The 25,736-nt window shown below is 42.5% G+C and overlaps 1 protein-coding gene across 1 annotated transcript in view; it reads right to left on the bottom strand.

Annotated features, from left to right (window-relative positions):
• Positions 1-25,736, bottom strand: part of LOC109870867 (contactin-associated protein-like 5) — a 123,274-nt gene that overhangs the window by 24,384 nt on the left and 73,154 nt on the right. Inside the window, exons 4-13 of the mRNA XM_031805690.1 lie at positions 24,581-24,728; positions 18,918-19,121; positions 18,114-18,298; positions 16,183-16,326; positions 14,668-14,935; positions 13,441-13,584; positions 12,595-12,769; positions 9,422-9,528; positions 7,411-7,530; positions 6,670-6,870 (exon numbers count right to left, since the gene is read on the bottom strand). Of these exons, the coding sequence (XP_031661550.1) occupies positions 6,670-6,870; positions 7,411-7,530; positions 9,422-9,528; positions 12,595-12,769; positions 13,441-13,584; positions 14,668-14,935; positions 16,183-16,326; positions 18,114-18,298; positions 18,918-19,121; positions 24,581-24,728 (1,696 nt within the window). The remainder of the gene's footprint in view (positions 1-6,669; positions 6,871-7,410; positions 7,531-9,421; positions 9,529-12,594; positions 12,770-13,440; positions 13,585-14,667; positions 14,936-16,182; positions 16,327-18,113; positions 18,299-18,917; positions 19,122-24,580; positions 24,729-25,736) is intronic.

The following is a 25,736-nucleotide window of genomic DNA, read 5'->3' as shown; positions in this document are numbered from 1 at the left end:
ACAACATTGACGAATACGCTGATTCGGTGTGCGAGTTCATTAGAACGTGCGTTGAAGATGTCGTTCCCATAGCAACGATTAAAACATTCCCTAACCAGAAACCGTGGATTGATGGCAGCATTCGTGTGAAACTGAAAGCGCAAACCACTGCTTTTAATCAGGGCAAGGTGTCTGGTAACATGACCGAATACAAACAGTGCAGCTATTCCCTCCGCAAGGCTATCAAACAAGCTAAGCGCCAGTACAGAGACAAAGTAGAATCTCAATTCAACGGCTCAGACACAAGAGGCATGTGGCAGGGTCTACAGTCAATCACGGACTACAGGAAGAAATCCAGCCCACGGACCAGGATGTCTTGCTCCCAGGCAGACTAAATTACTTTTTTGCCCGCTTTGAGGACAATACAGTGCCACTGACACGGCCTGCAACGAAAACATGCGGTCTCTCCTTCACTGCAGCCGAGGTGAGTAAGACATTTAAACGTGGTAACCCTCGCAAGGCTGCAGGCCCAGACGGCATCCCCAGCCGCGCCCTCAGAGCATGCGCAGACCAGCTGGCCGGTGTGTTTACGGACATATTCAATCAATCCCTATACCAGTCTGCTGTTCCCACATGCTTCAAGAGGGCCACCATTGTTCCTGTTCCCAAGAAAGCTAAGGTAACTGAGCTAAACGACTACCGCCCCGTAGCACTCACTTCCGTCATCATGAAGTGCTTAGAGAGACTAGTCAAGGACCATATCACCTCCACCCTACCTGACACCCTAGACCCACTCCAATTTGCTTACCGCCCAAATAGGTCCACAGACGATGCAATCTCAACCACACTGCACACTGCCCTAACCCATCTGGACAAGAGGAATACCTATGTGAGAATGCTGTTCATCGACTACAGCTCGGCATTCAACACCATAGTACCCTCCAAGCTCGTCATCAAGCTCGAGACCCTGGGTCTCGACCCCGCCCTGTGCAACTGGGTACTGGACTTCCTGACGGGCCGCCCCCAGGTGGTGAGGGTAGGCAACAACATCTCCTCCCCGCTGATCCTCAACACTGGGGGCCCACAAGTTCTGAGCCCTCTCCTGTACTCCCTGTTCACCCACGACTGCGTGGCCACGCATGCCTCCAACTCAATCATCAAGTTTGCGGACGACACAACAGTGGTAGGCTTGATTACCAACAACGACGAGACGGCCTACAGGGAGGAGGTGAGGGCCCTCGGAGTGTGGTGTCAGGAAAATAACCTCACACTCAACGTCAACAAAACTAAGGAGATGATTGTGGACTTCAGGAAACAGCAGAGGGAACACCCCCCTATCCACATCGATGGAACAGTAGTGGAGAGGGTAGCAAGTTTTAAGTTCCTTGGCATACACATCACAGACAAACTGAATTGGTCCACTCACACAGACAGCATCGTGAAGAAGGCGCAGCAGCGCCTCTTCAACCTCAGGAGGCTGAAGAAATTCGGCTTGTCACCAAAAGCACTCACAAACTTCTACAGATGCACAATCGAGAGCATCCTGGCGGGCTGTATCACCGCCTGGTATGGCAACTGCACCGCCCTCAACCGTAACGCTCTCCAGAGGGTAGTGAGGTCTGCACAACGCTTCACAAGCATTTCGCTACACTCGCATTAACATCTGCTAACCATGTGTATGTGACAAATAAAATTATTTGATTTGATTTGATTTGGATTTGTATCATTTGATTTACACAACATGCCTACCACTTTGAAGACGCAAAATATTTGTTATTGTGAAACAGACAAGAAATAAGACAAAACCTGAAAACTTGAGAGTATATAACTATTCACCCCCCCAAAGTCAATACTTTGTAAAGCCACATTTTGCAGCAATTACAGCTGCAAGTCTCTTGGGGTATGTCTCTATAAGCTTGGCACATCTAGCCATTGGAATTGTTGCCCATTCTTCAAAGCAAAACTGCTCCAGCTCCTTCAAGTTGGATGGGTTCCACTGTTTGACTAGGCCCTTCCAAGACATGTTAATGTTTTCCCTTAAAACACTCGAGTGTTGATTTAGCAGTATGCTTGGGGTCATTCTCCTGCTGGAAGGTGAACCTCCGTCCCAGTCTCAAATCTCTGGAAGACTGAAACATGTTTCCCTCAAGAATTTCCCTGTATTTAGCGCCGTCCATCAATCCTTCAATTCTTACCAGTTTCCCAGTCCCTGCTGATGAAAAACTCCCCCACAGCATGATGGTGTTCTCGGGGTGATGAGAGGTGTTGGGTTTGCCTCAGACATAGCGTTTTCCTTGATGGCCACAAGCTCAGTTTTAGTCTCATCTGACCAGAGTACCTTCTTCCATATGTTTGGGGAGTCACCCACATGCCTTTTGGTGAACAACAAACGTGTTTGCTTATTATTTTTTTAAAGAAATTGCTTTTTTTCTGGCCTCTCTTCCTTAAAGCCCAGCTCTGTGGAGTGTACGGCTTAAAGTGTTCCTATGAACAGATACTCCAATCTCCTCTGTCGAGCTTTGCAGCTCCTTCAGGGTTATTTTTGGTCTCTTTGTTGCCTCTCTGATGAATGTCCTCCTTGTTTGGTCTGTGAGTTTTGGTGGGCGGCCCTCGCTTGGCAGGTTTGTTGTGGTGCCATATTCTTTCCATTCTTTAATAATGGATTTAATGGTGCTCAGTGGGATGTTCAAAGTTTCAGATATTTTTTTATAACCCAACCTTGATCTGTACTTCTCCACAACTTCGTCCCTGACCTGTTTAGAGAGCTCCTTGGTCTTCATAATGCCACTTTCCTGGTGGTGCCCCTTGCTTAGTGATGTTGCAGACTCTGGGGCCTTTCAGAACAGCTGGATATATACTGAGATCATGTGACAGATCATGTGACACTTAAATAAAGTTCACCTGTGTTCAATCTAACTAATTATGTGACTTCTAAAGGTAATTGGTTGCACCAGATCTTATTTAGGGGCTTCATAGCAAAGGGGGTGAATACGTGAATAGATATGCACACACTACTTTCCAGCTAAATTTCTTTTTATAATAATAATACATTTCACCAATTTGGACTATTTTGTGTATGTACATTACATGAAATTCAAATAAAAACAATTTAAATTACAGGTCGTAATGCAACAAAATATGAAAAATGCCAAGGGGGGTGAATACTTTCGCAAGCCACTCTACTAGTCAACCTGGCTTGCTTAGCAAAAGTTCCAGCCCTTACCTTATGCATTGATTCAGTATGCTCCCTCTGTTAATGCAATTTCTCTTCTGACATCAAATCAAAATCAAATCAAATGTTATTTGTCACATGCACTGAATACAACAGGTCTAGACCTTAAAATCAAATGCTTATTTACTAGCCCTTAACCAACAATTCATTTCAATAAAGAGTTAAGAAAATATTTACTAAATAAACTAAAGTAATAAAATAAAATGAAAAAAGTAACACAATAAAATAAAAAAATAACAAGGCTATATATAGGTGCTACCAGTACTGAGTCAATGTGCGGGGGGGGGGGGGGGGGGGGGGGGGGTACAGGTTATACAGGTAATAATCCAAATTTGCGCTGACCGATGAATACAGTGTAAAGTTACTATTCCTGAAAACCTGAAGTTGCCATCCAAGTAAAAAGTAGCCAGGGGTGTGCGGGTGCACATTCTTGCATTCAACACCAACATCTTTGCTTGCGTTGACCTTTGCACATTCAAAAGAAAACACCATGCTTGCTAACCTGGTTAGCAATGTTACCGTTTTCAACACAACATTGTTTTTTCTACCAAGCTAAATACAGTGGGGCAAAAAGTATTTAGTCAGCCACCAATTGTGCAAGTTCTCCCACTTAAAAAAATCATAAAAAATCCTACAATGTGATTTTCCGGATTTTTTTCTCATTTTGTCTGTCATAGTTGAAGTGTACCTATGATGAAAATTACAGGCCTCTCTCATCTTTTTAATTGGGAGAACTTACACAAATGGTGGCTGACTAAATACTGTTTTGCCCCGCTGTAAATGGACGGGGACTGTGGTGTGTGTTCTACTGTGTGTGTCTTGTTACTACGGAGATGGTGGAGACTGAAGAAACCAACTCTCAATACTCAAGGAATACATCATTTGAAGAGGGTGATGAACGATCCATGCCAGGCACACCTGTGAGCTCTGGAACTCCACCTCCAACAGCCAGAGTCAACATACCTGGCGGGTTGATCATGTCGTTGGTTCACCCTGACATTTCCATTCCTATTCTGACAACAGAACTTGACCAACTGCTCACCAGGCACATCAAGGGCCGTCCGGACCGTTATGCTGTTCTGCTATAGCCTAATAAACAGTTGGCTTATATCTTCAGAATGCTGTATTATCCAAATGTAAAAGCATAAACAGTACAGTACTGTATTTCTTCAACAGCATCTGTGAAAAAAATAATGATAAAAATACTCGTTCAAAATGGCAATATGGCAATATTGGTTTAGTTATGGAACCATAAAGAATTACTATGGGAATAAATATCACTGAATTACAGAAATATTGGAACAAAGTTGTCTAATGAAGGTAAACAAATGGTTGCTTACTGGAAAATACTTTTTTCACACAGACATGGTCACGTTGTTCAGAGCCATTATGGCTATTGGTGCCCCCCCTTGGGTTGTGCCGTGGCGGAGATCTTTGTGAGCTATACTCGGTCTTGTCTCAGGATGGTAAGTTGGTGGTTGAAGATATCCCTCTAGTGGTGTGGGGGCTGTGCTTTGGTAAAGTGGGTGGGGTTATATCCTTCCTGTTTGGCTCTGTCCGGGGGTATCATCGGATGGGGCCTTAGTGTCTCCTGACCCCTCCTGTCTCAGCCTTCAGTATTTATGCTGCAGTAGTTTATGTGTCGGGGGGCTAGGGTCAGTTTGTTATATCTGGAGTACTTCTCCTGTCTTATCCGGTGTCCTGTTTGAATTTAAGTATGCTCTCTCTAATTCTTTTTTTCATTCTCTCTCTCGGAGGACCTGAGCCCTAGGACCATGCCTCAGGACTACCTGGCATGATGACTCCTTGCTGTCCCCAGTCCACCTGGCCGTGCTGCTGCTCCAGTTTCCACTGTTCTGCCTGCGGCGATGGAATCCTGACCTGTTCACCGGACATGCTACCTGTCCCAGAACTATTATTTGACCATGCTGGTCATTTATGAACATTTGAACATCTTGGCCATGTTCTGTTATAATCTCCACCTGGCACAGCCAGAAGAGGACTGGCCACCCCTCATAGCCTGGTTCCTCTCTAGGTTTCTTCATAGGTTTTGGCCTTTCTAGTTTTTCCTTTCAAGTTTTTCCTAGCCAACGTGCTTCTACACCTGCATTGCTTGCTGTTTGGGGTTTTAGGCTGGGTTTCTGTACAGCACATTGAGATATCAGCTGATGTATGAAGGGATATATGAATGCATTTGATTTGATTTGAATTTCAGTTTAATCCACCAGAGAAAAACAAATAATACAACAAAAAGTATTATTACTATTATGTATCACATCCGACCATGATTGGGAGTCGCTTATGACAGCGCACAATTGGCCCAGCGTTTCTCTCCCTCTAAAAACAGAAATAAAAAGTTTAGGCCTTTACAAAATTTTATTTTGGCCTTTATTCAGATTACAATCGCTCACTTTAGTTTTTTTGAACACGAAATAACCTCCAAAATATCTTTATTATCAGGTTGATGGCACAGCCATATAGCCCGGCACCTACATAAAGCTGAGTGACTGTTCTTGTCTATTAATGTTCCGTATTATGTCATGTTTCATGTTTTGTGACCCCAGGAGGAGTAGTTGCTGATTTCGACACAGCTAATGGGGATTCTAATAAAATACCTCTCCCTCAACATCAACAAAACGAAGGAACTGAATTTGGACTTCAGGAAACAGCAGAGGGTGCACACCCCCTTCCCCAAGATCCTCGGCGCACACATCACTCACAACCTGAAATGGTCCTCCCACACAGACAGTGTAGTGAAGAAGGCGCAATAGTGTCTCTTCAATCTCAGGAGAATGAGGAAATTTTGCTTGGCCCCTAAGACCCTCACAAACGCACCATTGAGAGCATCCTGTCAGGCTGTATCACCGCCTGGTACGGCAACTATACCGCCCACAACCGCAAGGTTCAATTTGATGTTGCATAAGAAAGACATATTTCATACAGCAGGACAAAAAGAGCATCACCGTGACAATGTAAGGGGCATATTTTGTTTGCAAGTCCAATTATAGTGATCTGTGTTTTTCTTTCGACAGCTGTGGTTTCGGAAGCATTCAAGTAAACAATGAAAGCAATTATGTTTTCTTCATATCTACTGGGCCTGAAAATAGCTAACTTTTATTTTTAATGATCTTGTTCGGGCATAAAACACTTGTTTATTGTCTGCGGTGACACTGCACCTCAGAGAAATCTGACTACATACATATTTCATAAATGATGAACCTATAGTTGGGTCTCCCCAAGCGATGAGAGAACTAACTAGATGGAGTCTTCAAGTCCCCATGCGATGGCACACAAACAATGTTCAATAGAACCCATACAGCAGGGAATATACAAACGCGATATAGACAAACAATTAGTATTACATTTGTTGTGCTTCAGATGCCTACTTAGTGAAATGTGCAAAATATCTGTCACTGAAAGTTTCCAACATTTTGCAAGTCAATACTGGAAAGGCTCACCCCACGTGTTGAAGAGGCGGGACTTCCTGCAGCTGTATACTACTTCCTGTTGACACTGCTCTGACCTGGCCACGAGGGCCATCAGTTGTTCAGGTGAGGCGCTGTAGTTAAACTTCATAATGTAGGGATTCTGTAGTGTAGAACCCTGGACCCTGACTGGATCTGTGCTGTTGTGGATCACTACTGTCCACACCTTGTTCTCTACAACACGGAGCAGATAAAAAACAGGTTTTAGTTGAGTTTTTTTGGACACTTGGCTGTAAAAAGGCACAGAGTCAGCATCTGAAAGCACAGTACTGATTATACACTGCATTTCATAAAATTGAGACATTGAGGAGTGATTTGAATATGATTATGCATGATCCTGTACCAAGCTGGGAGGTAGTTACATATTTGACAGTCCCCTTAATTACCAGTCAGTCTCGGTGAACCTCACTAGAGTGCATTGTGATTTTACAGATATGAAGTGGTCTAATGTGGCTGCTTCCCAAATAAAGGCATAAAGGGAAAATGCATGTAATCCAGAATGTTCTGACCTTAAATAAAGCCCCTGAATACTATAGGATGAAGATCTACGAGATATACTGAGATTGATTATCACAATACTGTTGGATTATCATCAACGGCAATCCGATTAAATACATAATTCTGTCTGTAAACCTAGATTAGTCTGACAACAAGATCCTACAGGCCATCAGTTTAAAAATGTATGTAGGGTAGAGGGCCAGGGTGGCAGCTCACCTGTCATGTTGCAGTAGACCTGTGTTGGCCCCAGAGGACCACTGCCATCTGGATCAATGGAGAAGAGGCCTGAGGAGCTGCCAGTCAGCCGGTAGGCCTCACATGATGCCTCATAGATGGCTACAGAGGAACACAGGGAACCATCATGACTCATAGATGGCTACAGAGGAACACAAGGAAACATCATGACTCATAGATGGCTACAGAGGAACACAGGGAAACAACATGCCTCATAGATGGCTACAGAGGAACACAGGGAAACATCATGACTCATAGATGGCTACAGAGGAACACAAGGAAACATCTTGACTCATAGATGGCTACAGAGGAACACAGGGAAACATCATTCCTCATAGATGGCTACAGATGAACACAGGGAAACATGACGTCTCATAGATGGCTACAGAGGAACACAGGGAAACATCATGACTCATAGATGGCTACAGAGGAGCACACATGTGAGTGGAGAATGAGAATACTATGACAAATGTAATAAAATCTGTTACTAAAATAAAATAGCTTGCAGGAACTTCAGAGTTAGATAATGGGGTGGTGTATATTCCTATAAGAGTTTGATAATGGGCGGTTAAGAGTGGTGAGCCAGTAACTGAAAGGTCGCTGGTTCGAATCCCTGAGCCTACTATAAGTCGCTCTGGATAAAAGCGGCTGCTTAATGATGTAAATGAAACAATGGGGTGGAGTATCAGGCTCTGATAACGAGGTGGTGTATATTCCTATCAGAGTTTGAGGGTACATATTGATAACGGGGTAGTGCATATTGATAACGGGGTAGTGCATATTGATAACGGGGTAGTGCATATTGATAACGGGGTAGTGCATATTGATAACGGGGTAGTGCATATTGATAACGGGGTAGTGCATATTGATTACAGGGTGGTGCATATTGATTATGGGGTAATGCATATCGATTACAAGGTGGTGCATATTGATTACGGGGTGGTGCATATCGATTACGAGATGGTGCATATTGATTACGGAGTGGCGCATACCGATTATGAGGCAACGCATATCGATTATGGGGTGGTACATGTCGATTACAGGGTGGTGCATATTGATAACTGGTGGTACATATCAATTACAGGGTGGTGCATATTGATTACAGGGTGGTGCATATTGATTACAGGGGGGTGCATATTGCTTACAGGGGGGCGCATATTGATTACAGGGTGGTGCATATTGATTACGGGGTGGTGCATATTGATTATGGGGTGGTGCATATTGATTACGGAGTGGTGCATATTGATTATGTGGTGGTGCATATAGATTACGGGGTGGTGCATATCGATTATGGGGTGGTGCATATTGATTATGGGGTGGTGCATATCGATTACAGGGTGGTGCATATTGATTACCGGTGGTGCATATCAATTACAGGGTGGTGCATATTGATTACAGGGCGGTGCATATTGATTGCAGGGTGGTGCATATTGATTACAGGGGGGTGCATATTGCTTACAGGGGGTGCATATTGATTACAGGGTGGTGCATATTGATTACAGGGTGGTGCATATTGCTTACGGGTTGGTGCATATTGATTACGGGGCGGTGCATATTGATTACGGGGCGGTGCATATTGATTACAGGGTGGTGCATATTGATTACAGGGTGGTACATATTGATTACGGGGGGGTGCATCTTGATTACGGGGGGTGCATATTGATTACAGGGGGGTGCATATTGATTACAGGGTGGTGCATATAAGTGTCAAAGAGAGAGGTTATTACTATTTCAAATGTGATGGTGGCCTAGCAATAACTACAGAGTCGCATATCTCACCAAACAATCAATGGCTAAGCACTACAACAACATATTAGATATAGAAATAGTGAGAATAAATTGTTTATTTAAATTAAACAGTGTATATTGCAGGGTCAGGGTCAATTCCATTTCAATTCAAGTCAGAAAGTATACCAAAACTTGACAAGCATTGAAGAGAATTGGAATGGGAATTTCACTTCCTGAATTGACTGAAGAGCAGGTGGGGACTCACAGTTGTGGCAGGTGGCTCCAGTGTATCCTGTGCCAGAGCAGTCGCAGTAGAAATGGCTCCAGGACTGTGAACACTGCCCTCCATGTTCACAGAAGTTGGGCAGACATCTGGAGAGACAGGGAAGATCAGACAGTGGGAAGGAGTACAAGTAACCTAGTACCAGAGAGGCAAAGCCATGGAGACAGCGATGCTAAAACAATGTGGTTGCTCCCACTCTGACCGAACTGAACTAGCTGGAGTCAATGGTTTGATGACACTACAACATACACACTAGGGCTGCAGGTAGTCTATTGGTTAGAGTGTTGGGCCAGTAACCCGAGCTGACAAGCAAAAAATCTGTCATCTGCCACTGAGCAAGGCAGTTAACCCACTGTTCCCCAGGGTTCCCGAATAAGTGGATGTTGATTACGGCAGCCTTCCACACCTCTCTGATTCAGAGGGATTGGGTTAAATGTGGAAGACACATTTCAGTTGAAGGCATTCAGTTGTACAATTGACTAGGTATCCCCCTTTCCCACTTGACTGACAATGACAGGTGTTGTGATATCTACTTAACAACAAAACAGCTGTAATTATTCATGACAGACTAATCTCACAGGGAGCTGTTTAAAGATCAGAGCATCTGCATACAAAACTCCTTAGTGTCTGAAGATTTTACCAAACAGAATATTGAGTTTACCGTTCGAATTTTCATAACATGTTGGTTATTTTCCTTTCTGGTTGCGTCTCAAATTCAATTGTACCAGCCAAGCTGATTTCAGTGTAAGGCAGATGTTTGTGCAGGCAATAGTTTGTAAACAAAGTCACTGCATAAACATGCATGGCTAAGGTAGGTGTCAGCAACCCAACCCCCTCTCCCTGTTAACAATATGCAGAAGCATTCCCAGTGAAATGTCTGATTGGCTAATGAAAGACACTTCGATTAATAGTGCCTTCCTCATACCTCTCGAAATTCCAAAATTACTATAATTATTTTAATAGTATTATTTAATTCAGCTATAATTGTGAATCCTGTCCCAGGAGGAGCTGATTTAGTGGGGGTTGTGCATACAACACAGCCTTTCCAAATTCCATTTACCTATTTAGCTCTACAAAGGGAGTCAACTGTTCTCCGGATAATGTTCAGGTGATTAATGATTGCTTTGTTATTTTTATTCATGCACATTGAAGAGGCTTTCGTGGACCATATAATGATGCTGCTCAACTTGCAGAACTGTTTCTCCGCGATACATCGCTCAGTGAAATTTGTGGTAAGAGTGAATGGCGAGGAACGCTCTTGTTCAACAAAATTAGCAATATTCTGAGAGCTTTTTGTTTTACGTAATTAGTTTCATCGGTGACAAAGAAATGAATTGCTTTTGTGTAATATATGTCACAGGCCAAAGTGATGGGTTGGGCATGTCTCCTAATGGCTAAATTGAACAGTCAGAGGGACCCTTGGCCTCCTCTCCGAGGTGGCACATGAAAGCTGTGGTCTGCCAGTCAAACTGCACTGGCTGTTAGGGGACAATCAACCTAAACCTGGCACGGTCCTGGAGGATGACAGCTGCTCATGAATGTTTTAAAGCTGGAGAATTGGTGATGGAGAGAGATGGAGGCCTAGATCTGCTATGTTTTACTATTAATAAACAGGAAGAGTGTTGAGCAACAGGAAGGATCAATCACTGTTTTGAAACATTCTGAAAAGGTAAAAGGATAGAGAGAACAACTGCCAGGATGATGGAGTAATCTTGTTTGATTGTAGTGATTAGTCCATTACTGTGGAGGTTGCGCAATTATGAGTAGGTAAGCATTATTGAAAAGGTTGAAGACGGAAATGGAAGAATGTATTTGATTGTGTTGATTACTGGAACTTCACAAGCATAAACAGTGCTTAATCCTCACCACAGGAAGAGAATACAAAGTCCTTCAGAAATGGGCGCTTTAACTCTGTTTAAATCTCCAGCTTCCCCAAAACACTCCATGTGGCAGATCCTGGAATAGTGACTAAACTATTTACAGCATTGTTTTGCAAGTAGACATCAGATTATTCATGTGGTGCTTGCTGTAACTAACGTATTGGGTCCTAGTTGCCACATACTGTATTTGACAGATACAGTTGAAGTCGGAAATTTACACACACCTTAGCCAAATACATTTAAATTCAGTTTCCAAAAACCTGACATTTAATCCAACTAAAAATACCCTGTCTCAGGTCAGTTAGGATCACCACATTATTTTAAGAATGTGAAATGTCAGAATAATAGTAGAGAGAATGATTTATTTCAGCTTTTATTTCATTCATCACATTCCCAGTGGGTCAGAAGTTTACATATACTCAATTAGTATTTGGTAGCATTGCCTTTAAACTGTTTAACTTGGGTCAAACATTTTGGGTAGCCTTCCACAAGCTTCCAACAATAAATTGGGTGAATTTTGGCCCATTCCTCCTGATAGAGCTAGTGTAACTGAGTCAGGATTGAAGGCCTAGTTGCTGGCACACACTTTTTCAGTTCTGCCCAAACATTTTCTATAGGATTGAGGTCAAGGCTTTGTGATGGCCACTCCAATACCTTGACTTTGTTGTCAAGGTATTGCAACATTGTCACATCACTTCAAAATTCAAATACTGTATGCAGTAATTCACTGGTCATCCTAAAAGCCAACACTTCCTTTGGCCGCCTTTCCTTCCAGTTCTCTGCTGCCAATGACTGGAATGAACTGCAAAAATCACTGAAGCTGGAGACTTATATATCTCCCTCTCTAACTTCAAGCATCAGCTGTCAGAGCAGCTTACCGATCACTGTACCTGTACACAGCCAATCTGTAAATAGCACACCCGACTACCTCATCCCCATATTGTTATTCATCTTCTTGCTCTTTTGCACCCCAGTATCTCTACTTGCACATCATCATCTGCACACTATCACTCCAGTGTTAATGCTAAATTTGAATTATTTTGCCTCTATGGCCTGTTTATTGCCTTACCTCCCTACATTTGCACACATGGTACATATATTTTTTTCTAATGTGTTATTGACTCTACGTTTGTTTGTGTGTAACTCTGTTGTGGTTTTTGTCGCACTGCTTTGCTTTATCTTGGCCAGGTCGCAGTTGTAAATGAGAACTTGTTCTCATCTGGCCTACCTGGTTAAATACATTTTTATTTTCATTTTTATTTAAAAAGGTGATACCTGTCATGGATGCCACATGTGTCAAACTGCAGCTCCTTGTAGTCTCCTAGTCGTCCTTGGTGCACCAGGTTCAGGTCCATGGGCTGGCTGTTGATGGAGAAGAGACGCATGCACCCCTGGAACGCCAATGTGGGGTTCTCACAGTACGAGTCACTGGAGGACGAGGAGGGGCAGCCTAATGGAACACACAGCAGAGGGATGTTTACGTAACCAAACATCTGCCAAATCAGCTTCTACTGTAATAATGCAACAAAAGAGGCTTACACAAATATGTTAAGATGCTAAGAGGGTGGTGTGCTGACTGATTTACTGACTGGAGGCATACAAGTAGAAATTACGAAAATGGAAATGATTTAAACAGTACATGCACATTAATATCGTTTTTTTCATCTTCAGTGTGACAATCCTGTACAGTTTTTTAATCTCCGTTATGGCTGAGAGAGAAGTTGCCCCCCCCCCCCCCCAAGAAAAGAGAGCAACTTTAAACCTGTCAAGACATGCCACTATGCAAGTTGAAGCTTGTCCCCCCCCCCCCCCCCCCAAGAAAAGAGAGCAACTTTAAACCTGTCAAGACATGCCACTATGCAAGTCGAAGCTTTTTAAAAGCAGCTTAATGAAACACCAGCTATCAGAAGATTTTAGATTCACATGTTCTGGGAAGCTAAAGTTTGTACAGGGAAGTATTACGTCAATCTCTGCCTACAAGGCAATGTCAACTCCACTAAGGGACTGAAGTGATGATGACAAAGAGTGAGACTTCGTAGGTATTACAGTCCACAGATGTATCAAGTCATACCCAAGCATATTTTAAAATGTAACTTTTGGTCATACTACCTGTCCTCTTACCTCCGAAGTAGAGGCTGTCTCCTGCCTCCATGTGGTCTCCCAGCTCCATAGTTGAGGACGGCTCATTGTCCAGAGTCATGGTGACCTGGAGACCTCGGGAGCTGAGACTCGCAGAGTGCCACAGTCCATCACTCACTCTGTGACCTGTTGACACATGGGGTCAGTTATGAGATAAACAGTTTATAAAGACACAATCAATCTCTGCATATGACTGTGGTTTTACAATAGTAACTACACTGTTACAAAAGCATTTTAAGAAAACAATTTTAGAGTACATTTTTATATTTAGATATCTAATCTTGTTTGTCTGCAACAAAGCTCTGCATTCAATCTGTTGCTGGTGTTGACTTTATGGCTCTCCCTACACGCTACACACACATTTCATATCGTTTCCCCCCACACTATCAAATAAACAAAGGATCACCCACAACCCCCGGCCTGTTGTGTTTGTGGTTCCATTTTGAGAAGGAACCAATGGAAAAACCTCAGAGGTATAATCTTTGCTTTTTGATTTAATTAAACTCAGGCTTTTACAGTGAAGGGCATCCAAGCTGTGTGTCTACAATCCCCTCTGTGCTTGCCATCTGCCTGCAGTGTTAGAGTGAAGTTGCAGGCTAAGAGAATTACCATGGAATGCGATTAAATGCGCTATATTTCAAGCAGTAAATAGTTTGAAACAAACAAAAAGCACACCTGATGCAAACGTTGACTGAAAAGCCTCTGACATGCAATAGATTGGAGGATGACCTCAGCATGTTCTTTCTGATCACATCTGGATTACGTTGCAGTGATTGAGATCAGTCCAAAATGACACAAACCTAACTATGTCTGTCTGCATGGAGGGATTCTGTGTTTTTGGATTTAGTTATTTCTACAGGATTAGCGAGACAGAGCATATTTCATTTCCCCATGGTGGGAAATGGACAAAACCAAATGCTTCTCATTGTGTGTGAACTCAGAAGAGATAAGCACAGAGCCAGCTGAATGGATTCTCTCTTATAATCTTTTCTCATAATCTTTACTATCACTATCAGACTATTTATGTGGAAAACCACAAACATTCAGAGTCACAAATGCCTTCTCTGCAATAATAAAATGGGTTTCTCATTGTCTGCCTGCTTCACTGGAACAAAAAGCCTTTTCTACTCTGAGTCCCCATAGACAGAACCACTGATTCCAGCATAGAGTGGGTCTGGGTCAGCTAGACTCGAGGCTCTTGGCCCTCACCGGTGGAGACCTCTTCTTTCTGCTGGGCTGACATGTGGTGGGTCAGGCGCAGCCGACTGTTGCTGATCTGCAGCTCCAGTCGCTGGGGCTCCAGGGCCAGCCGGGTGGAGAGCAGTAGCCCATCTGGGTTCCACGTTCTGAACTGGAAACGCACAGCGAAGCCCCCCGAAGCAGACAGCGTGGCCGGGAGCGACAGGAAGCTGCTGCTGGAGCTCAGGAAGGTAGTGGACACCAGCTGAGGCTCAGAGCACGAGAAGGTCACATTGCCCTGGTGACACAAATGGAACACAGTCTTACAGTCACCCTGCCCTGATTCACATCAACTCTCAACATTTCAGGGTTAATTAAACAATTATGCCAACTCTGTAAGTGTAGTGCTGCTATTAATTACTACAAACACTCCCTCCCTTTCTAGAAAGGAGAGAGAGATGGAGAAAGAGACAAAAACAAGTAAAGTATTGAGAGAGAGAAAGAGACGGAGAGAAAGAGTATGAGGGGAATAATACAGAAAGAGATAGAGAAAATTAACTCTACAGGGAGCAGGGTTAAATGTCACTACCAGCCCCACTGTGACTCATAGGGACAGGAAGAGCCAGTACAGAGGACATGAGTTCCTGTACACAGGAAAAGGTCAGAGCAGTGTGGGGATGAACACTAGCCACCCCTGGGGTAGCCTAGTGGTTAGCGTGTTGGACTAGTAACCGGAAGGTTGCAAGTTCAAACCCCTGAGCTGACAAGGTACAAATCTGGCGTTCTGCCCCTGAACAGGCAGTTAACCCACTGTTCCTAGGCCATCATTGAAAATAAGAATTTGTTCTTAATTGACTTGCCTGGTTAAATAAAGGTAGAATAAACATAATTGATCACGGTGACATGGAATTGCATCAACTAAACCTTTCACAGGGACTCTTCCATCAACTCCACCAAATGTGATTCTGTTTCAATAGGCTGACACTGAGTCACAGGATTATTGTGTTCAGGAATCATTGATAACTTTAGTTCTATTTCAGTGTTAGTGGATTTATTGTTAGAGGTAAGGTGAGATTTATTTATTTATAACAGCACTGAGCCAGAAGGTTACTTAAAGTTAATATCCATTGAAGATGTCATTTAGGGTCTGCACTAGACCCTGACATATACCTTAAATAATGCAATCTACCTCTATTCTACGAATAATACTTCTATGCTGAATGGATCACTGGTTACAGCTCCTGCTCCCCCTCATCACTGAGCCCGGATCTCTTTTCCAAAACAAGAACATAGAACACTGTTTTCTCAGCTAAGAGTGGTTCTCGCCACGCACTCTGTAAATCCCTGCTTCCCTATCTGCAATCTGACGGTTTATTACTCAACAAATGTTATGGTCCTTTGGCTCTAAGGTTATGTGTTGTTAACCTCCACTTCTAACAAAATGGAGCATTATCACATACATAAGTGAATATATTGGTAATGCAGTGTAAAATTAACTTGGGCCTTGGCCTATTCATTAAAAATGAATAGTTGAAAAGCTCTTACCACGCTGTAGATCTGAGGCTTGCGTCGCTTGGCTAGGTCGATGATGTTGATCCCATTGTAGTAGAGGTTCTCAATGCAGCCATGGAAGTTCTTCCTCAGGAAGGTACCAGGCTTACCTGGCAGTGGGATGCCCCCAAAGCTGAGCTATGATGAGGACAGAGGGTGAAGTATAGACATGTTAGAACGGAAAAGAAGAAAAGTTCTTTGAGTGTTAGGTGTCACGTTGAAAAGAGATTCTAAAGAGATATACCAAGAGCTCTATTTTCGTTAAAGGGGTGCTAGCGTCAAGCGCACGATAGTTTGTAATTTCATCATGTAAAAACTGCCACGCTGGCATTTTCCAGCCCTAACGCCAGGTTCGCCAATTTATATGTCTTATATCAGGTCACTTGCGCTCAGATGACGGGGTGGAAATATTTGAAGTGTTCCCTTAAAAACATGATCCAAAGTGCTAATTTCAGGCAGTGCTGAGAGGGATATTTAAGAGCGGTAACGCAGTTGAGCTGGTTGAGGCATGGCGTGGGAGCCTGCCGAGCCAACCGAGACTTGTGAGCCTCTCGAGCCAGCTGAGAATTGCTTCGGCAGCGGCACCCGGACCCAACATCACCAAAAAAAAAAATTTGGAGTGTCTGCATTCTAGAACGGTTCCGTAACCACAGATGCTGGGGGGAAACAAGTACAGGCTGAGGATTTAATATTAAATAAACATGAAACTAAACAAGACCAGCGTCTGGACAAGAGAAACAAAACAACATCAATGCAGACACAAAAATGAAACTGAGGAAGTGACAGATATAGGGGAGCCAATCAATGACGTGATGGAGTATAGGTGAGTCGGATGAAGGGCTGGTGCACGTAACGATGGTGACAGGTGTGTGTAATGATGAGCAGCCTGGCGACCTTGAGCGCCAGAGAGGGGGAGCAGGAACAGACGTGACAAGCACAGCCTTCCCTCAATTCTCAATTAAGGCTTTTTTTTGTCTGCACAATGCAATCGTGAAGTAGTCAATAAAGGGTTTGGCTCCTGAGGCCGCTTGGAAATAAATCTTAATCACCAAAGCAGGCCCACATTATTTCAAACATGCAGGTCCCGTTTTGGATGTGTGTAAAACCCTCCATGGTCTGCGTTGTTTTAATAGTATATGCCAACGGGGAGAAATGATGGTGCTGTAAGTGTGATCAAGCCTATATAAAACAAGATATTGTTTAATTTTGTTTAGAATTTGATTACAATTATTCATTCTCTTTTTAGGCCTTATCAAAAATGAATTGAATCTTGCTTATTGACAATCTTTGGTATGCCCATGCTCAGCCATAATGCAATTTACACTAGGCCTAGCCCCTATATCAGCATGAACGCTATTGAAGCCTTGCAAATACTTAGAATAATGTGGACTGCAAATGGGTTCAAGTTAACCTATTTAGCGAAGATGGGATAGGTCTATATTTTGTTATTTCATTTCTGTAAACCATTTAACAAACTATAACCAATTAACCAATTAACATAACCAATTAACATTGGAATTGGAGTTGACTCCAAGACAATACATAAAAGACCATAAATAAAAAAACAGAAGAAACCACATATTTTGCCATGTAGCACATTCTGATTGGCCAGTGAGGGGCCAAGTCTCGACACATGCACAACTTGCTTATTCATCAAAACCCAGCACTTTCACGTCAACGCCAGAAAGAAAGCTGATAATTGTGATAGTGAAGATCAAAGAAAATCTGCCACACTTCCGAAGCTATAGTGCTACTGCCAAGCGTTTAGATTTACCATTGCGTTAGGTTTGTTAAAACAGAACCCCAAGTATTATTCTTAATCTTACCATGGCATAAGTTTTAAGTGTTTTTCTGACTGGGTGCTGGTGGTGTAATCTTTTCAGACCTACTGTAAAGGAATATTCTGGATGTTTGGATAGACACACCTCATAGTCCACCTCCAGGGAGTCTCCTTCCCCCTTGGTCCTGAAGTGCTGTGTGTGGGTGTCCACGGTGAGGTTGACCTGCTTGTTGAAGCGCTCGATGAGGACAGAGTGCCAGTGCTGGTCGTCCAGAAGACTGCTGAGAGTGACCGCAACACGCCCACTGCTGAACCGCAGCCTTGTGTCATCTGAAGACAGAGAACAGACAGAGAGCAAGATAATATGGTTACTTTGATATAGATCATAAAACAGCCCAGTATATTGAGGAAAGAAGAGGTCTGAAAGAATGTGTTCACAAGACATTCCCAAAACGGAGTACTAGAACAGTCTTCCCCAGACTCAGCTGTTCACGATGTGGATCTTTATGGTTGTTAACATTGTTCATTATACAGTTGCCATAGGGACCATTTGATTTGATTTGTATTGAAAGAAGAGGTTCTCTCATAGGAAGTGCAGACAAGACAGTCATTTAAGAATCCTCTTTCCCAGCTCAGCTGCTCACAATGTGGATCCTTAACAGTCTGAGTCTATCTTGTAAATGGAGCTCAGCAGCAGTGGTAACTGGAAGGGTATCAGAACACAAACATCCAGTTACCCTCCCAGACTGCTCCCCAGTCTGCTTTTAAATGGTTCAAAATACTATTTTATCTGCAGTCCGAGTCCCTTGTGTCCTATTACCAATGACCTCTAACCTCTAAACCCTGAGTTATGTGAGCCAAGTTGAGGTCGAGGGCCAACCTGCCCCGGTGTGATTAACTCACCCAGGTTGAGGTCGAGGGCCAACCTGCCCCGGTGTGATTAACTCACCCAAGTTGAGGTAGAGGGCCAGCCTGCCCCGGTGCAGCTCCAGTGTGATATAGTCGCCCCTCTGTCCCTCTCCATGGAGCAGCACCCCCTCAGCCTGCCGGCTCTTGAAGCTCAGCGAGATCACATCCTTCACCGTGCTCATGGACTTCTGGTTAAACCGGTAGAGCAGCGAGCTTCTGCCATCAAAGTCTGCCACATACGATTCTAGGGGATTGAGAGAAGATCAAAGAATCATTGTGTTTTTGAAAATTGCCCCAACGATAGCTCTCTCTGTCACATCTGAGCTGTGAGTTTTCTGTTGCCACTAATTTTGAAGGGAATTCAAGTGGCAAGTCCCATTTCTTTCAACAGTATTACATTTTCACCACAACTTTTGATTGGAAGTACATGTCAAACTTGCAATTTTTTTGACATACTTTTTATCACAATTCTCTAGCTCTGTCTAATAGATTCTCTAACACTGTGTCTCTGCTCAGTGCTCAGTTCATGTGGATGGGCCTGAACCGAAGACATAATGTAGTAAGTTACAGCAGCAGGGGAAACATTGAATTCCTGTTTTTTAAAGCCTGGATGCATTATATTTTCTGATGGGATTCAGTTTGTGTAAGTAAAGCTGTCTGAGTAAATAATGCCACCTCTAACATGCACCTGCTATTCCAATGCAGAACAGAAGAAGGGTGATGTGCCTAGAGAAACAAGGGAAGCTATGAGTAGAAGACATGTTTGGGAAAGCTGTTCAAAAAAGTTATGCTTTACATTGTATCATTTACATGACTATGCAAATAGCTTTTGGAACTATCACTTATTTAAAGAATGTCTAACACATTCATGAACACACAAACAACAAGCTAGAATTCCCCTAGTTTTTTCAAATGGTATACTCAATCTAATGAGACAGTATTGTGTTTCAGTGGAAGTCACCGTGGGATAAAGAAGGTTAGGATTAATTTAAACTCCAAGGTTTTTACCCATATGTATATACCCAAATATGAAAAGTTAATAACTTAGCTGGTATGAGTTGATTATACAGGTGAAGTCGGAAGTTTACATACACTTACTGTAGGTTGGAGTCATTAATACTTGTTTTTCAACCACTCCACAAATGTCTTGTTGACTTCTGAAGGTAATTGGTTGCACCAGATCTTATTGAGGGCCTTCATAGCAAAGGTGATGAATACATATGCACGCACCACATTTCAGTTTTAATTTTTAATGTATGTACATTTTTTCTCATTTCACTTCACCAATGTTGACTATTTTGTGTATGTCCATTACATCTAATCCAAATAAAATTATATTTAAATTACAGGTTGTAATGCAACCAAATAGGAAAAACGCCAAGGGGGTGAATCATTTTGCAAGGCACTGTATGTATGTATGTATGTATGTATGTATGTATGTATGTATGTATGTATGTATGTATGTATGTATGTATGTATGTATGTATGTATGTATGTATGTATGTATGTATGTATGTATGATGTATGTATCAATGTGACATTTAGATAGTTATCACTATCAGTTATTTATTGTGTAGGGTGCTAGCCTACTTGTAATAAAATTATGTGAGAGAAAAAAATGACCACGTTAGGCCCGTAGGCGACACGGCCGTGATACACAAATAGGAAGAACCCTCAGGTTGGCAGGCACGTCGATACAACACTGACCTATCGACTCGTCGTGCAACCCAATCAGCCATGCCAAACCGTCTTGAGAGGCAACAAATCTCCCCAATTAGCTGATTCGCTTTTCATACATCCACTCCTTTCGACACACCTACTCGCCCATACTCCTCCATCTATATTGGGCTTCAGTGACCCATACTCCTCTATCTATATTGGGCTGCAGTGACCCATACTCCTCCATCTATATTGGGCTGAAAATTGGAGACCTTCACAAGACTAGTTCATCATTGGGAGCAATTTCCAAACTCCTGAACGTACCACGTTCATCTGTACAAACAATAGTACACAAGTATAAACACCATGGGACCATGCAGCCGTCATACCGCTCAGGAAGGAGACACGTTCTGTTTCCTAGCGATGAACGTACTTTGGTGCGAAAAGTGCAAATATATCCCAGAATAACAGCAAAGGACCTTGTGAAGATGCTGGAGGAAACAGGTACAAAAGTATCTATATCCACAGTAAAACAAGTCCTATATCGACATAACCTTAAAGGCCACTCAGCAAGGAAGAAGCCACTGCTCCAAAACCTCCATAAAAAAGCCAGACTACGGTTTGCAACTGCACATGGGGACAAAGATCGTACTTTTTGGAGAAATGTCCTCTGTTCTGATTAAACAAAAATATAACTGCTTGGCCATAATGACCATCGTTATGTTTGAAGGAAAAAGGAGGAGGCTTGCAAGCCGAAGAGCACCATCCCAACCGTGAAGCATGGGGAGTGGCAGCATCATGTTGTGGGGGTGCTTTGCTGCAGGAGGGACTGGTGCACTTTACAAAATAGATGGCATCATGAGGAGGGGAAATTATGTGGATATATTGAGGCAACATCTCAAGACATCAGTCAGGAAGTTAAAGCTTGGTCGCAAATGGGTCTTCCACATGGACAATGACCCCAAGCATACATCCAAAATTGTGGCAAAATGGCTTCAGGACAACAAAGTCAAGGTATTGGAGTGGCAATCACAAAGCCCTGACCTCAATCCCATAGAACATTTGTGGGCAGAACTGAAAAACTGTGTGCGAGCAAGGAGGCCTACAAACCTGACTCAGTTACACCAGCTCTGTCAGGTGGAATGGGCCAAAATTCACACAATTTATTGTGGGAAGCTTGTGGAAGGCTACCCGAAACATTTGACCCAAGTTTAACAATTTAAAGGCAATGCTACAAAATACTAATTGAGTGTATGTAAACTTCTGACCCACTGGAAATGTGATGAAAGAAATACAAGCTGAAATAGATCATTCTCTCTTCTATTATTCTGACATTTCACATTCTTAAAATAAAGTGGTGATCCTAACTGACCTAAGTCAGTGCATTTTTACTAGGATTATATGTCAGGAATTGTGAAAAACTGAGTTTAAATGTATTTGGCTAAGGTGTATGTCAACTTCCGACTTCAACTGTACATAACCATGCTATCAATTACAACAGGGCACTGTCAATGATGGGGAATGCTCAGAACAGTAGTGACAACAGTTCAAGTGATTATTAGTCAAAATAACTCCGATTTGTGGACCCTTTATCAATCAGAAGTGTGAGGGTGCAGGTGAACGACAACCAAACTGAGATAAACATGGGATAGACATGGACTTGAGTCTACAGATTTGTTTTTCTCCAGATACTTTATACGAATAAAGACTTGCTAAATTGTGAAAATTCTTCATTTTTACATGTTCCTCTGTGCATCCTCTGTGACTTTGAGGAAGATCCCAACATTTATTAACATTTTCACCGTCAATGTAAAGGCCTTATTATTTTGTTGCTTTGACGAAGTCATTGCTGTCGATTATTATTCATTTAAAGGTTATAAAAAAACTACAAAAAAATCACTTGATAATTGAAATGCATTTGTATTTGTATTTATTATGGATCCCGATTAGCTGCAGCATCTACTCTTCTTGGGGTCCAGCAAAATTAAGGCAGTTTGCAAAATTAAGGCAGTTTGCAAAATTAAGGCAGTTTGCAAAATTAAGGCAGTTTGCAAAATTAAGGCAGCATTCCAGGTGACTACCTCATGAAGCTGGGTGAAAGAATGCCAAGAGTGTGCAAAGCTGTCATCAAGGCAGACAGTGGCTATTTGAAGAATCTCAAATATAAAATATATTTAGATTTGTTGAACCCTTTTTTGATTACTACATGATTCCATAAGTGTTATTTCATAGTTTTGATGTCTTCACTATTATTCTACAATTTTGAAAATAGTAAAATAAAGAAAAACCCTTGAAAGAGTAGGTGTGTCCAAACGTTTGACCGGTAGTGTGTAGGTATATCTTTTTTTACAGTACTTAAACGGTGGAACGGCCCATAAGTGCAAGTTTGCCATCTATGACATGTTCAATGGTAACGTATGGCTCTTCATTTGCTTGCTATTAGAGCACCCTGGAGTTACATTCTTTACAGAGTAAGTGAAATGAGGTGCTGGTGAAGCTGCATGTATTAGCAGACCACACATTCATCCAACATGAATACAGGGATCATGCTGTGGTACCATTCAGCATTATTTGAAAGTGCTCGCTCGGGAATAATTATAACTGTCATAGTGCAGTATTTCACTGGCTGATCCAGTTAGTGCTACTTCAGAATGTGTGTGAAAGGCGTCCCAGTGAATCCCCTTTATTTATTTAGCATTACCCAGGCAGGAACCGGCTCTTAACTGGCACGCCTGCCTGGCTGTCGCTGTCTACCTCTATTAGCTGGTAGGATTGTGTTTCGGTCAGCATTTGCTTTGATCTTGTTTGAAGGAAAAATGTCTCTTCACCTTGCAGACACTATACAGTATCTCTTTAAATAGTGTGCGAAACAGGATGGTTATATAATTATTACAGGATGGTTACACAATGATTATAGGATGGTTACACAATGATTATAGGATGGTTACACAATGATTACAGGATGGTTACACAATGATTACAGGATGGTTACACAATGATTATAGGATGGTTACACAATGATTACAGGATGGTTACACAATGATTATAGGATGGTTACACAATGATTATAGGATGGTTACACAATGATTACAGGATGGTTACACAATGGTTACAGGATGGTTACACAATGATTACAGGATGGTTACACAATGATTACAGGATGGTTACAGGGGCGGCAGCGTAGCCTAGTGGTTAGAGCGTTGGACTAGTAACCGGAAGGTTGCGGGTTCAAACCCCCGAGCTTGCAAGGTACAAATCTGTCGTTCTGCCCCTGAACAGGCAGTTAACCCACTGTTCCCAGGCCGTCATTGAAAATAAGAATGTGTTCTTAACTGACTTGCCTGGTTAAATAAAGGTAAAATTAAAAATTAAAACACAATGATTACAGGATGGTTACACAATGATTACAGGATGGTTACACAATGATTACAGGATGGTTACACAATGGTTACAATGACATAATGCTATTTTCTAATGGAAACCACTGTCAACAAGGGGATACAATCAGCCCCATGATAGATGACATGCTTAAACAAGCCTCAATGTCATCCGTAATAGATGTTAGAGTCTGCACAGGTCTGACCGCACTCTTGTTAGAACATGTTTCCTTGCAGTCCAGGAGTCCCCCAAATTACCACATGGGTTGGAATCACAGATGGCAGAATATGATGATATTAGCTGAACGTGTTTGTGTTCTGTAAGAGCTGGGGGTCACTTTAATGTAGTCACAGCCTATATGGTCTGAATGTAAGTGCTGGTGGTCTGATCACTCACTGTAGGCACTGCCTATATGGTCTGAATGTAAGGGCTGGTGGTCTGATCACTCACTGTAGGCACTGCCTATATGGTCTGAATGTAAGGGCTGGTGGTCTGATCACTCACTGTAGGCACTGCCTATATGGTCTGAATGTAAGGGCTGGTGGTCTGATCACTCACTGTAGGCACTGCCTATATGGTCTGAATGTAAGGGCTGGTGGTCTGATCACTCACTGTAGGCACTGCCTATATGGTCTGAATGTAAGGGCTGGTGATCTGATCACTCACTGTAGGCACAGCCGTAGACCTCCACTCTGAGTCCCACCCAGCCACTGGGGTTCCAGTCCAGGGGGACGAAGCGCAGGAAGCGGCTTCTGATAGAGTGGGACAACTTGTGGTGGACGACACCGTCAGCGTTCACGTTCCCCACAAACCTCTGCAGACAAACAGAGGAGGAAAACAGGAGGGAGAGCAGGGGGAGAGAAGAGGGCGAGAACAGGTTTAATAAGATGTAACAAGTTTCTCAGCGTTCATGCAGTGTCACTACATTTACCCTGTTGGGTGAGGTTTATGACCCCCCCCCCATAAATACCTTTCCCCCTTTTCTCTCCACTAGACATAATGGACTCTTGGAATGCCCTTTGTTAACGTAGAGAGAGTATGGTAACATTAACAGTTTTGGGAAAGGTACAATATTTCAGTAATCCAACCAGTTGAAAGTGTCCATTAGTACTTAAAGAATATGATGTCAGATCAGTTGGTGTCTGGGACATTATATCTGATGATAGGATGACATAAATTGTATCTTGGAAAATCTACACATTATAGTTATCAGATTCAGATTCACATGGAATTGTTGTGGCGCAGCTCTATAAACACACCCTGTGGTGCCCCAGGTTATTAACGAGTTAATTGTTGCATGGTTTAATTCAATCACGTAATCAATCAAACGTTAGGTAATCAATTTGATAAAATGCCTGTCACATAATTTAATCAGTCAGAGACACGACAATGGTAAAGGTCAAAATTACAGTACACCTACTGTAATATTAATACGACATCAAAGCAAGTACTGCGTAATACAATACACAATACATTAAATGCTACCGTGATCAGAATGAATGAATGAAATGCATTGAGGAGAGGGGATTGTACTTCACAGTATTTTACTATAATTACAAGGGCTTGGTGCAAGCAGATTGGCAGCTGGGTAAAGTGTTTACACGTTACAGCATATTAATTCATATTTGGTGTATTATATCACTTTCACGTCTAGAGGCCTTAACAAAGGCTTCCAAACTGGCAGTGACAATAGGGCAAAACAGACCAAAAGAACATGGCAAAATGTTGAAACATTTCAGGTTTAAGACTTGCTGCCACTCCAAACCATCCGCTATACATTTTACATTAGTGGGGCACTATAACCACATAGGAGTTCAATTGG

The sequence above is a fragment of the Oncorhynchus kisutch genome, linkage group LG26 (assembly GCF_002021735.2).
Source record: "Oncorhynchus kisutch isolate 150728-3 linkage group LG26, Okis_V2, whole genome shotgun sequence".
NCBI classification, from domain to species: Eukaryota; Metazoa; Chordata; class Actinopteri; order Salmoniformes; family Salmonidae; genus Oncorhynchus; species Oncorhynchus kisutch.
The sequence above is the reverse complement of the archived record's forward strand: the minus strand, read 5'-3'. Positions and strand labels throughout refer to the sequence as shown.